This window comes from Alligator mississippiensis, chromosome 7 (assembly GCF_030867095.1).
Source record: "Alligator mississippiensis isolate rAllMis1 chromosome 7, rAllMis1, whole genome shotgun sequence".
Taxonomy (NCBI): Eukaryota; Metazoa; Chordata; order Crocodylia; family Alligatoridae; genus Alligator; species Alligator mississippiensis.
Genome location: NC_081830.1, coordinates 23,018,741 through 23,030,872, shown reverse-complemented (window position 1 = coordinate 23,030,872; position 12,132 = coordinate 23,018,741). Strand labels below are relative to the sequence as shown.

The window sequence follows — 12,132 nt, the reverse complement described above, 5'->3', positions numbered from 1 at the left end:
AAATCGTCACATCAAACAACTCAGTCCCCTCTAGAGCAATATAGGGTGCATCTACACATGCCATTAAGGTGACACGATAAACTCTGGTGCTGTTCACTCCAGAGTCAGATGCTCTTGGGCACAGCATCTACACGTACACCTGAGACCACAGCAATCTGAGCCAGGGCAGAGCAGCCCTGGGCTGACAGAAGGTCCAGGGGGTCAGTCCCAGACAGCACTGCTGAGCAGTGGAGGGGCTGGCTGAGGCACAAGGGTGCTGAAGTGCAAGGTTAGGTGGCTGGCATCCCCCACATTAGCACCCTCATGCCCCAACCAGCCCCAGTCACCACCTACAGGTGCGTTTCGGCAGAGTTAAGTACTCCACCATAAGATAGTACTATCCTTGACAGTACTATCTTACAGGGGAGTTAATTAATTTATTGCGCCCTAATACTGGCACAACGTGTAAATGGTGATACTTTACTGCAGAGCTATTTAGTCAACTCTGCAGTAAAGCATACATGTAGATACACCCATAGTGTAACTCATGGCTATTTAAGTGTTCCATCTGATTCAGTATTTCCCAATCAATCACACGTGGTAAGTGAAGAGGAAAGGAACAACAACAAAAAAAGTCTTACCTTCACTGTTTCATACCAACAAGGCTGCTTCACTTGATAATAAATAACAGACTTGTATTCAGAGACACCTTCATAACCAGCACCAGGATGGATAGCTTTCTTTGGACAAAAAGACATGAGGAACAGAAGAACAAAGTCAACTGAAGCCAAGGAAAAATATTTTCTCGATGTTTGACTCAATAATCATGCAGTCCTTGCAAATCAGAACTCTGTAAGGGTTTCCCCAGATAGAAAAAACTTTTGGCAACAGCCCATCAGATGCATAAAGCAACATTACTGACATCCATCTGAGAAATCTTTCATACCTCTAAGAGATTGCCATCTTCATCATGTACAGACATGGTGACCTCTACATTCTTGGGAGTCTTCTTTTTCCCTTTGTCAAACTCCCCCTGCACTAGTGTGACGTAGATATCATTTCGAACGTCTCCTGAAACAATAAAAGCCCCTTGTTGAGTCATTTTTCCAGAAGAGTTAATTGGGGGTGTGCTACTTTTCACACCCTAACATTACATTTGATCCTGTTACTCTTCTCCCTTTTACATCTCTGACTGATCCCTGTAGATCAACAGTATTTTAGACTGAACTATTGATTTCATCTTCATATGAAGTTATGGCCAGCCAATAATCCTTCTGAGCATGTTTTCCATTTAATGCATGTCGTCATTAATGCAACAAACTGTGCCACAACCAAGGTTTTTACTTTTTGTATTTGCGTTCTATGTGAATTCTTCTCTACGAGAATTAAATGCATTGCATACACTAAATAATTATTAAAAAACCCATCTTCTTGGACTAAATGCAAGTTTTTTTACAAAACAATCCTCCTTGCTGACATTTTTCAGTTTCTCTTAAGTAACTAAAAATTTAAAGTTTTCACTTATTTGATAAAACCCCCAGAAAACCTACTGAAAATTAAAAACTTTCAGCTTTCTTTAAAAAGTGTTTAGAGGAAAATAAAACACATTTTTCAGTTGAAGCAGTTAATAGCAGATATACTGTGGATACATCCATGCCCTGTGTCATCTTACGACCTTTAGTAGTATGATAAATTGTAGTTTAAGATGATGAAATTTAAGGCACTTACCAGGCAGAATAATCTCAGGGAATCCCATTTTACGAGCCACTGCTGTTGATCTGTCCACAAGATGCGAAAAATCCTTCTGAACCTGGGCTAAATCACCAGGCAGCAGCTTCAAAGAAACCCAGAGGCCTAAGACAAAATACAGCATGGAACAACTGTTAACTTGAACATAGGTAATATCTGTAGCATCATAATTACTTCTGGGCCTTAACAAGAAAAAAAAAGTAATAACTATTTTCTTGTCTGATCTGAATACTAAAATGTCACAAACATAGAAAAAAACCCACATACTGACATCACCTATCTTCCAACATTTGCTCATGGGGAATGGAATTTTATTCTAAAAAAAAAAAAAAAACAACACCCAAAAAACAAAACAAAACAAACAAACAAACAAACAAGCCCAATGAAACTAAATGAAGCAATTCACTAAGAGTGGGAGAATCCAAAGCAAACTGTTTCAGACACACCAGATATCTTAGGAAAAACCAGGGTAAGGAGATATATAGGGAAAAGGTAAGCTATTGCATTCATTTAAACTATTTTAAATACATACAACTTTACTCACATTTTGAAAAAAAAATGAGGCTGGTCACAAACAAATTTAGTCAGAAGGTAACAAGGGAATAAAGTGCCTTCTGTTGAAATTCTGCCTAAGTAAAAACTGAGTAAATGCAGAGTAAGTTTAACCCTCTGGTGAATGTGCATTACACAACCTCTGTGCCTCACAAGATGCAAGTGCTGCAGTGACAGCAAGGGAGTTAGGGCTCTAATGGCAGCAGATCATGTTTTTCCATTGTGGAGGTCTCCTGTGGTTACCAGAATAACACATCAGGATCTCAGGGTCTGGCTTCATGGAGCTAGCATACTCCAACAACCTTGATCGCTGGACTTTGCCACATAATTTATTTCCTTTTTCAGTGAAGTGGCTGCCTCCCCAGCCCCACATTTTTATAGTGACCTCTGGTATGACTTACATACCTTGCCCTTTATGATTCACTTCCTTTGCAGCAATGACTTTATTGAAGACTGAAGTGAGAGGCTCATTCTCTCCAATCACATGGGAAGTTATTAGAGGGGACATGATTAGTTGTCGCTGTCTGATGTATGTTTCCATGGCAATTCTGAGGAGCAAACAACAGAGGTAGGGATACAGGCAGAATGAACATCAGAGTACAAACTTTACCCAGGCAGTGTGAGACAAGGCTTCTTTTTTTCTTTTTAGGGTAAGAAGAAAAAAAAAAAAAAAAAGCAGCTTTCATTGGGGTATTTTTTTTTCCTGCCTCATTAGTCAGACAGGGGAGAAATCCACCTCTCTGCACCAGGACAAGGGCATGGCATCACTTAAATCCAATTTAATTCTTTGAGTTACATGGTATTTCCATGGTGCATAAGCTCAGAGAAAGGCATTCAGGATCTGATCTTGAGACTATCTTCAATGTCAGTGGTTTCAGATCAGACTCGCAGTTTAAATTTACCTCTCACATAACTCCACTGACTTAAATTAAAGGGATGTAGAGTGGCATTACATTGGTTTTAACAAGACCTCAGCACAGAAGCCCTGGTTCCGACCACCTGATCCTAGGTGATCTCGGCAGAGAACTCCACCTCCGATCCTAGGTGAAGTTTGGATCTCCATCCAGACATTTATCTACAATAAACCAGAGCACAGACTCTTCTTCCCCAGCACTGTCCCCTGATTTTGGAAGGGTCTGGATTTGGCTCCAGATGCTATAACACAAGCCAATCTCTAATTACAAGTTGTTTAGAGGGAAGAGCAACAAAAATGGTGGTAGCCAACATTATTATGCAAAGGCGTAACACTCTGTTGTACAGCTTTTTAGTCATATAAACAGTCTCTGAAAGGAAGAAAAAAATATCCACTGGAAGTCCTTTGTAATGACATACTGGCTGTTCCAAATGAAGTGCTATATTTAGGACTGTAATAATACAGCTCAGCTTACCCAAACAAGCGCCATTTTAATTACTAATGTGCTGAAAAAGTTAACAGTGCAAACAAAGATCCAGCAGAATGTAGTAGTCTAACTCACAGTGCAGAAACGCAGGAGCTGAGCTCTCCTCTCTGAACCAGAATACTCAACCGTTAACCAGGAACTGTTTCATCACTGAAATTGAAGTCTCCTTGACTGTGGCGTAGTAGGAACTACGGGTCACAGACAGCTGAGGCACTAAATGATGCCAAGAGGTCAAGGCAAGAGATATTCAACAGGACTTGTACACCTAATCACTCGGGGCACGTCCAGACAAGCGCAGACATTTGGTTCCCTGGGGACAAGTGGCAGCAGCACACCTTGCGCTTGTTATTTGTCCTCGGGGAATGCCCATGCCACGTCCGCTTTGGCACATGGCAAGTTACCCCAGGGACAGTAGGAGGGGCTGGGGTCAGCACTGTGCTGGCCCCAGCAGCCTTACCTGGGGGCCTGGGAGCCTCCCAGGGCTGCAGCCATGGTGATCTTGGCGGGCGGAGGCCTGGCCGGCAGCCACAGCGCAGCTCCAGGTAGCCTGGCTCCGCTTTTCATCAGCACGCGCTGCCCAAGCGTGCATTTCTGTTCCCCCCCCCACCGCGGGTTTTTTTGATTCCAGATATCCTAAGATTTTCAGGGGTAAAAAAAAAAAGGGGATATCTAGGGGTCAAAAAAACCCGCAGAAACCACCCCCCCAAAAAAATACTGGAGCAGCGCACACCTGCGGTGTGGAGAACACCTCACTATGCAGCATGTGGCGATGCAGACATGTTTGAGGTGCAACATGCCACTGTGGCAGGGCACCTTTGGGTGCCGGTCACTTTAAGAGCAGAGGCAGACAACTACCAGCTGCCTGATGAGGGCAGACATTTTGAACACAAGGCATATAAAGGCTGCAGTTTGCTGCGGCCAGGGAAGGCAGCAACATTGCCTAGCTGAGCTGCAGAAGGAACAACCTTGGAGGTAAGGGCAGGAGATTATGGGGAAGGTTTAGAGGCTCCTGGTCCTAGGCATGACCTAGAACTGCACCCTGCCAGGGAAGGGTAGCCTGGTGGTGCAGGAGTCCCCAGGAAATGCCAGGCCAGTGACTTCCCTGGTGAAAGGCAAAGAGAGGCGCCTGAACCCCAGTCCCCATCTTCAGGGGTGCTTTGGAGGCAGCTGGGGAAGTAGTGGGCACCACATATGCCCACATATAGGCACCTGAGCCCAGCAGGGATGCAGATCCTGGAGAGCCCAGAGGGGGTTGTATGGAGAGTACTGGGAGGCCTTGCACAGAGTAGGGGCGACGTGTGAGTAGGCCTGAAGGACAGCCCAAGGGGTGTACCGAGTAGGGTCAAATGAGAGTAAATTTGAAGGACAGTGCAAGGGCCAGCCCTATGAGAAATTGTGCCCAGTGAGAGGCTTGGGGCAGAATTAAACCAGGGTTTGGCACAAGGCTGGACCACGTAGAGTAGGGGAACTCACAGGAACTGAAGGACTACATGGCAAGGCCAGTATGTGAATAGCAAAGCCTGATGGCCCAAGAGGGGCCGCTCAAGGAGGAGCAGGGCAGAGGAGTGTGGCCCAGTAATGGGCAGTATGCCAGAGGCCCCAGTAAGAGAGGGGTGGAGTGGAAGAGGCCTCCTGTGAGAGGGGAGGTGGTATGAATGTGTGCGCGCATGTGGAGCCCAACTTTGGACTCAGTTTGCTCCAGTCTCAGACTGGGAGTAATATTAATCTGGATGCCATCTGTGAGGCATGGGCTGCAGTATATGGAAGGTTGGAGGTGCAGATAGCGCCCCCTGGCATCGGGGCAGTAATGGGCAGTCTCCCGCACGTACCATCCGTATATGGGAACAACAAAGCCGTGGCAGGAGAGACTGGGCCCAAAGAAACAGGTGGGTGGGCCCACATGAGCCTGCCCTGTTACAGCCACACTCATCTGGATGCACCCTTAGATGCTTTTGGAATTCCCAAACTTAACATCTATGGAGAGCAGATTACATGTCCTATTTTCACAGTCTCAACAGGGCCACACACACTAACTTGCACTGTACTCTCCCTATTTACCTTAACTGGATAATGGCCAAATCTCTCTCTCTCTCTCTGGTATTTCAGGTTACGGAGTCTAACTACTCTAAGTGTCCAAGACTCCATAAGTCATCTCCCAACTTTACTGTTTATGAGTTAGTCCATCATTCAGTTTTAAGATGCACAAACCACAGCAATGAGATGATCCTAAGAATGTACAAGTCAGGACCTTGCACCAAACTTTTGGCTTCAATGACTTAAGAAATGTGTTCATCCAAAAAAGGTTGATCACTACAATTAACCAACCTATCTGTACAAATCTTTCCAACATATAGCAAGGCATCCACAGACATTCCCATTCTGAAAGCCACACTAGAGTCCAATACTTACTGTTGAAAGGGAATAAAATGCTGCTTTTCTTCATCATCTACTTTCCCATGTATGATATCAGTAATGTCCATTACTACAATAAGACAGTTTAAACAAATATTATTTTATATACCCAACAGCTTACTTTTGAGGGATAGTGCATGCATATATGTATCCCTCGTCCAAGTTATGGACAAGTTGACAAAAGTTGATCATTCTGATTCAGTTCCACTAGTAATAGCAATATTCAGAGACATACCAGAGCAACGTCACTGGAGTTTTTTAGCCTTAGAGAAGTGTGATTAACGTAGCACTGAAAGTACCAGAGCACTTCATGCCAACATTGCTACTATTGATGAAGCATGATTGAGCAACTGCAATGGTGAAAAAAATTTACACCAGTTGGGAAGTTTGGCCAAAAAGTCCCCAGGAGCTTTGTACATTTCTTGTTGATCACTTATGGAAAACTTTCTGTTTCCCAAAACCAAGGAGAGGCAAAAAAACAACCAAAAAACCCCAACCCCGCCTCTCAAACTCTCTTCCTAAAAATATAATTCTCAACACTCATTCAGCATGTGAATATGCATCTATCTGCATTAACCTGAATGGTTTACACTGTCCCAGCCCTTAATGCTGTCGTTCTCGTATGTGGTAGCACAGATGCTGCACATGACTTTAACCAGAATTTTTCTTTCCTACATACAGTAATTCAGTCTACAGCAGCACATAACCATTTTCTCCTTCATAAACAGGTGGGATTTACATGCAGCAGATCAAGGCAAAGAAGCTGCATCCTGATTTCAAGTGCTGTTTGCTTCAAGATTTATCTTTTCTGTGGGTGTTCAGAGACATGATCGGGGGGGGGGGGGGGGGCCGCGCTTTAATTAGTGCAGCTCCGAGAGCCATGCTAATTAAATCACCCGGAGCATCACATGTATTAGTGTCCCCACGCTGAAAAATGGCAGCAGGGTGCTTTGAACTTAAGCTTGTTGAATGAGTTCTAATTTAAAAGGGCCCTGTTGCCATTTTTCAGCATAGGAATGCTGATACACGCGACACTGGAGTCTGCCGGAGTGCAATAGTTGCCACGCTCCAGCAGGCTCGATTGAGTCTGCTCCAACGCACTGCAGTTACAGTGCATCAGAGCAGCCTCTCTGCATGTGTACAGGAGCCTTGTGATTTCAGACTAGAATTTTCAAAGGCAACTGAGGAAGTTCAGTGCCTAATGCAATAGGAATTGCCTGTCTAATTCAGCAGCTGCAACTTTTACAAACCACAAACCAAAAAAACCAGCTCTGGTCTGACATGAGCCGAATGGCTTTGGTGGTGTGCCAGTCACAGGGGACTTTTCCTGCTCCCATGACAGGGGCCACAGCTGGAGGGGAAGAAGAAGGGAGGCAGGGTGGGGACAGAGAAGTAGCAATAGCACAGGCATAGCTGGAAGCTTCCCAGCCTCTGTGCAACTCCTCACTGCCCAGCCCCAGCACAGGCCAAGTTCTCCAGCTCCATGGGCCAGATCCAGTGGCTTCATAGGGCATATGTGGTCAGCTCCGGGCCTAATTTACTAAGGCTCTTTTGAAAAATGTGTTCTTTTAGTCAGGAAAAAATGCCTCTAACAAGGACTGAAAACAGAATGGGACACCACTGTTTCACAGGGAGCCAAAAGGATAAGAACTAGGCAGTAAAACCAAATCAGGCTAAATAAATCATGAACAGTAATAATGCTTACATCTCATGAAGCATCTTTTGTTTGTAGATCTCAAAGCACTTTCCAATGACAGGTTGATAACCTCATCCCCATTTTATAAAAGGGGAGTAACACTGAAACATTCCTGACTTTTCCTGTCAGTGGCATGGCCAAGAATACAATCCATGTGCCATGACTACCCACAGAGCGTGTTCTTACAACTAAAACATTTTGCAGGTCATCATCTGTCAGAGTCTCATACCTGCAACACCAAATGGTCTCCGGAGCCCACAGGTGTGTTTCTTCCCATCTTTTAGTTCCATATGCCCCACTCTCACAATCTGACACACCAGACTGATCTTAGGCCTGATCAAGTCAGAACTGCTCAAGTCCTAGATACCATTTTAAAACAGAAAAAACAAAGTTCAGCTGGTTATCAATGTGGCAAAAGAATAAAGAGGTTATTGTCGATTTACATTATTTTTTGACCATCAAGTGAAGTCACATGCACATGAGGTAGGAAACTTATTTGTTACAAGAAAGTGAAATGGTTCCTTTGTAAATAGCCTATTTGGGCAAATATACTGTTTAAAACAAAAACAAAACAAAACAAAAAATACCAATTTCAACATCGGAATCTCCAAATGCCACCTTATTCTTTGATAAAAGTTTTCAGAAGTGGTGTTGCAAATGATAAAAATGATATTATTGCTAAAACACTATTAACAACAGGGTAGTTTCTGCCTATGCTGCTCTCTTATCTAGTTTGAACATGCCACAAATAATTAATTTTTAAGTAATATCCTTTCATTAACAGCATGTTATAAGTGATTTTATATTATCTAGCTGGCCACAGGTAAGTGCCTGTACAAATCCATCTCCAAGAGCAAAATACAGGTTCATAAATACCACCAACCCCCCCAAAAAACCCCAATGATCCATTCATATTCAACTCTTTCTAAATGGAAGCATTCAGTTGAAAAACAAGACAACACATGAGGCTCTTGGGGCCAGGTTTTTAGGTATATTCAGGCATGTGAAGAGACAGGTCAGTGCCTAGTGAAACTTGCAAAGTTTCAGAGGCCCCAAATGCCCAATGAAATCATCCTTTCCAAATAAACATACCTTGACAAAGACCTCAGGCAACTATTCAGAAAAACAATGTGGAATATTTTCACATGCGGATACTGCAAATCATCTATGAGATGCCAGTTATTCAAACAAATCATGTATGCCACCTTGTCCCACAAAATATCTGGGTCTGCAGCCATTTGCATACACACGTGACTAGGATGAGCAAATGTCTATGAGTGAGCACAAAGGGCACGCGTACATTTTTTGAAGGCACAGCTTGGAGTTGCTCATTTTAACACGTTGACCATCACCAATACTCTCATTTCTTCAAGAATCTGTAACATATCAGAAGTCATCTCTCCTGTAGTTGGTCATCTATTTGCTGATTTACCCTATCACCCTGCCAGTCTTATAGTGGTTAAAGAAACTTCTGTCTCCATTTCTAACACACCAAGGAGAAACGCAATAGGCCTCATGCCCAACAAAGATAACCAAATAACTTGCAATTCTCAGACATCTTAAAGTGGTTAAGTTTCCTCAGGGCATATGCTCTGCCATTTTTTGCAGTCAAATCCCTATAATTATGATATCTCATGCAGGTCTCTAAATTTACCAGTTACTTCTGAATCACTTGGTGACCTAACTTTGTCTGTAAGGCATACAAAGCAAAAACACAGGTTCATTATGCCACTTGCTTTGCTCAGAAATTTTCCTGTTTGTTTACTGACAGGTAGACCCATCTCATCTTGGAAAGCCTATCAACATCTGCGAGATACAAAAGACTTCCAAACAAAACTGTGCAAGAGTCTTGGTATTTATATAGCATCCATCAAAGAAAAAAAGGGGGTAGGAGGGAAATAATTATTTTGATATTTATACATGCTTAGCAAAATTCTGCCTGGGACTTCTTGGATGAAATAAAACAACAGCAATAAAGATTAGGATAAGTGACTCTAGGTGCTGGGAATTTCCAGCTTACAAATAGGACTTACTGTAAAAACTGCTTGGAGATTATTAAGTTTCTCAATTTCCTTTGGCATCCCATTGCTACCCCAACGAACGAGGTAATTTTCACTATAAATAGAGTAAATAAAATTAGCTTCTTATGCCATGTGCATGGGTATACTATTCAAAAGCAGTTAAGACATCTGGGCTCATTTTAAAACTTTAATCTCAAACCCTCTCTCTCTCCAAAAGATTCATAAATGATACTTAAAAAGTTAGTTGACACCTCAGTGAAATATACCTACTTCTTGAGTACCCTCTTCGACACAATTTAAAGTCAGGAACCAAATCAAACACATTAAATCTAAAGGGAAACTATAAGAGGACTTAAAAGCGGAAAGAGACAAGCTGGAGCATGGCCAAGACACCAGAGTATACGCACCTCCAATTTAAAAAATTGTACGGAGGGATTTTTAAGTAGTATCTGATCTCAGGATCTTGGCTGTCTCAGCTGAAATAAAATAACCTGTGTTCAGACTATTGGAGATATGCTAACCAAATGCAAGGGAAAAAATCCCAGCGCCACTAACTCGTTTATCTCATCAGATGGACCACTGTGATGACTTAAAAAACATTAGGGAACTTGGGGGCTCAGCAGCAAACTACCTGATAAATTTGGATTGGTCAGGATCATATAGGCTCATAAGCAATTCTGCATCTTCACCAACGTTGCAGACAAAGTTTTTGAAGTTTACATAGAGACTGTATGTGTGTGTTGTACTAAATACAGGCTTCCCCCGTAAGTCCAAATTCTGTTGCACAGACTGCAGAGAAAGATGAATCAGAAAAGAAAGTGCATATCCAGAAATAATAAAAATATAATTACCAACAGGCTAACACAGTGCAATAAACTTGGTGCTAGGGTTCAATTCACATTGATCCTACAATAATGCATATCCATATGGGACACAGCTATATGCATGTTCAATACTCCCAAAAGTACTATAAAAGTTCATGAGAAACATACAGGTTCAAGGAGAAGAGCTATATCAAAACAGCAGTCTTTACCGAAAAGCTCAGAACAACAGTATTTTATAAAATAACTGATGGTTCAAGTCAAAGGGATTTAAGCTCTCTTTTCAAAGATTTCCCTTTTAAAATGGGACTTAGGAACTGAATACATCTAGGCATTTTTTAAAAGATGACCCTACATAGTTACTATGAAGTACACGCTTTGGAAAGGAGGTAACCACATTTTGCCTGAGATTTTCAAAGTTGCCTATGAACTCATACTTTCTCTTCTTGGATCCTCTCATCAATCCTTTTGGATGCAGTCTCATGGGACTTGAAGAGGGTGATAGTACTAGTTTCATCTGGGTCCAGGATGTTTCCATTGTCATCTCGCACCACCAAATCCAACCCTAGGATCCTGTGTGGCATCCAAGATATAAGAGGCACAGAAAAGATAAGGTAAACTGGAAGCAACTGTAATCAAGAGTGGTTTTAATGTAAAGGAATGTAAAACCTTGACACAGCTTTTCTTCCCATTCTAAATGAGAGTGGGTAGTTTAAAGAACTAACGGCGCACTCTGCAACAACAAGGAAGATAAACAGGTAGAAGAACCATATGGGGGTCACTCTTTAACGATCTGCTGCTGTTAGCATCATTGTTTTTTTGTTCCAACTCTGAAGGTCCCATCATGGGATCCACAACCTCAGGCCTACATCCTCAGCTGTACTACAGTTTTCTACACATCATCTGAAGACAGATTAGGAGCAAGGGTAGACTGAAGCAATGCAGTGCTTTGGGATTTGGTTTTTATGTGGAATGATGAGGGATTCCTGCACACCAGAGCACAGACTTGAATCTAGACTCTCCATACCTGCTCCGGTCACTGAAGATGTAACCCAAAAAACAGAGACGTTATACCTGAAGGACATACGTATGGAACTACCCATGAGAATATCTCAGTAGCTACAAAGGCAATTAGAGGAGCCCATTTTACCAAGTTTTTTTTCCTATTCTACTGACAAGGGAAAAGGGTATGCTGCACTTCAAAAGGAAGTATTCACATCTTCCATGTCCCATTCTTGGGAACTGTAATACCTGTCCACACCAACATTAATATAAATGCTCTGACACATTTGACTTTAAAATTAGAAAACCTTCGGGGTCCCTAGCCTTTCACTGCTTGACTTGAAGCACAAACATAGGCTGATTTAACGGTGTACATTGAAATCATCCTCAAAGGAACAACTAACTTTCAACAAGACCTAAACGTCAAGCCTAGACAGGGCCTCAAGAGTCTTAAACTGTGTAAACTATAGATATCAAACTGAAGACTGAACCTAGTAGCT

General features: G+C 42.5%; 1 protein-coding gene across 2 annotated transcripts in view; it reads right to left on the bottom strand.

The window, feature by feature from the left end:
* DOCK5 (dedicator of cytokinesis 5) overlaps nt 1-12,132 on the bottom strand; it is a 146,313-nt gene that overhangs the window by 63,224 nt on the left and 70,957 nt on the right. For both annotated transcript variants that reach the window (XM_006276811.4, XM_019482453.2), the window contains exons 7-15: nt 11,068-11,203; nt 10,441-10,598; nt 9,822-9,903; nt 8,018-8,147; nt 6,090-6,162; nt 2,686-2,828; nt 1,708-1,833; nt 926-1,050; nt 621-719 (exon numbers count right to left, since the gene is read on the bottom strand). In XM_006276811.4, coding sequence (XP_006276873.1) covers nt 621-719; nt 926-1,050; nt 1,708-1,833; nt 2,686-2,828; nt 6,090-6,162; nt 8,018-8,147; nt 9,822-9,903; nt 10,441-10,598; nt 11,068-11,203 — 1,072 coding nt within the window. The remainder of the gene's footprint in view (nt 1-620; nt 720-925; nt 1,051-1,707; nt 1,834-2,685; nt 2,829-6,089; nt 6,163-8,017; nt 8,148-9,821; nt 9,904-10,440; nt 10,599-11,067; nt 11,204-12,132) is intronic.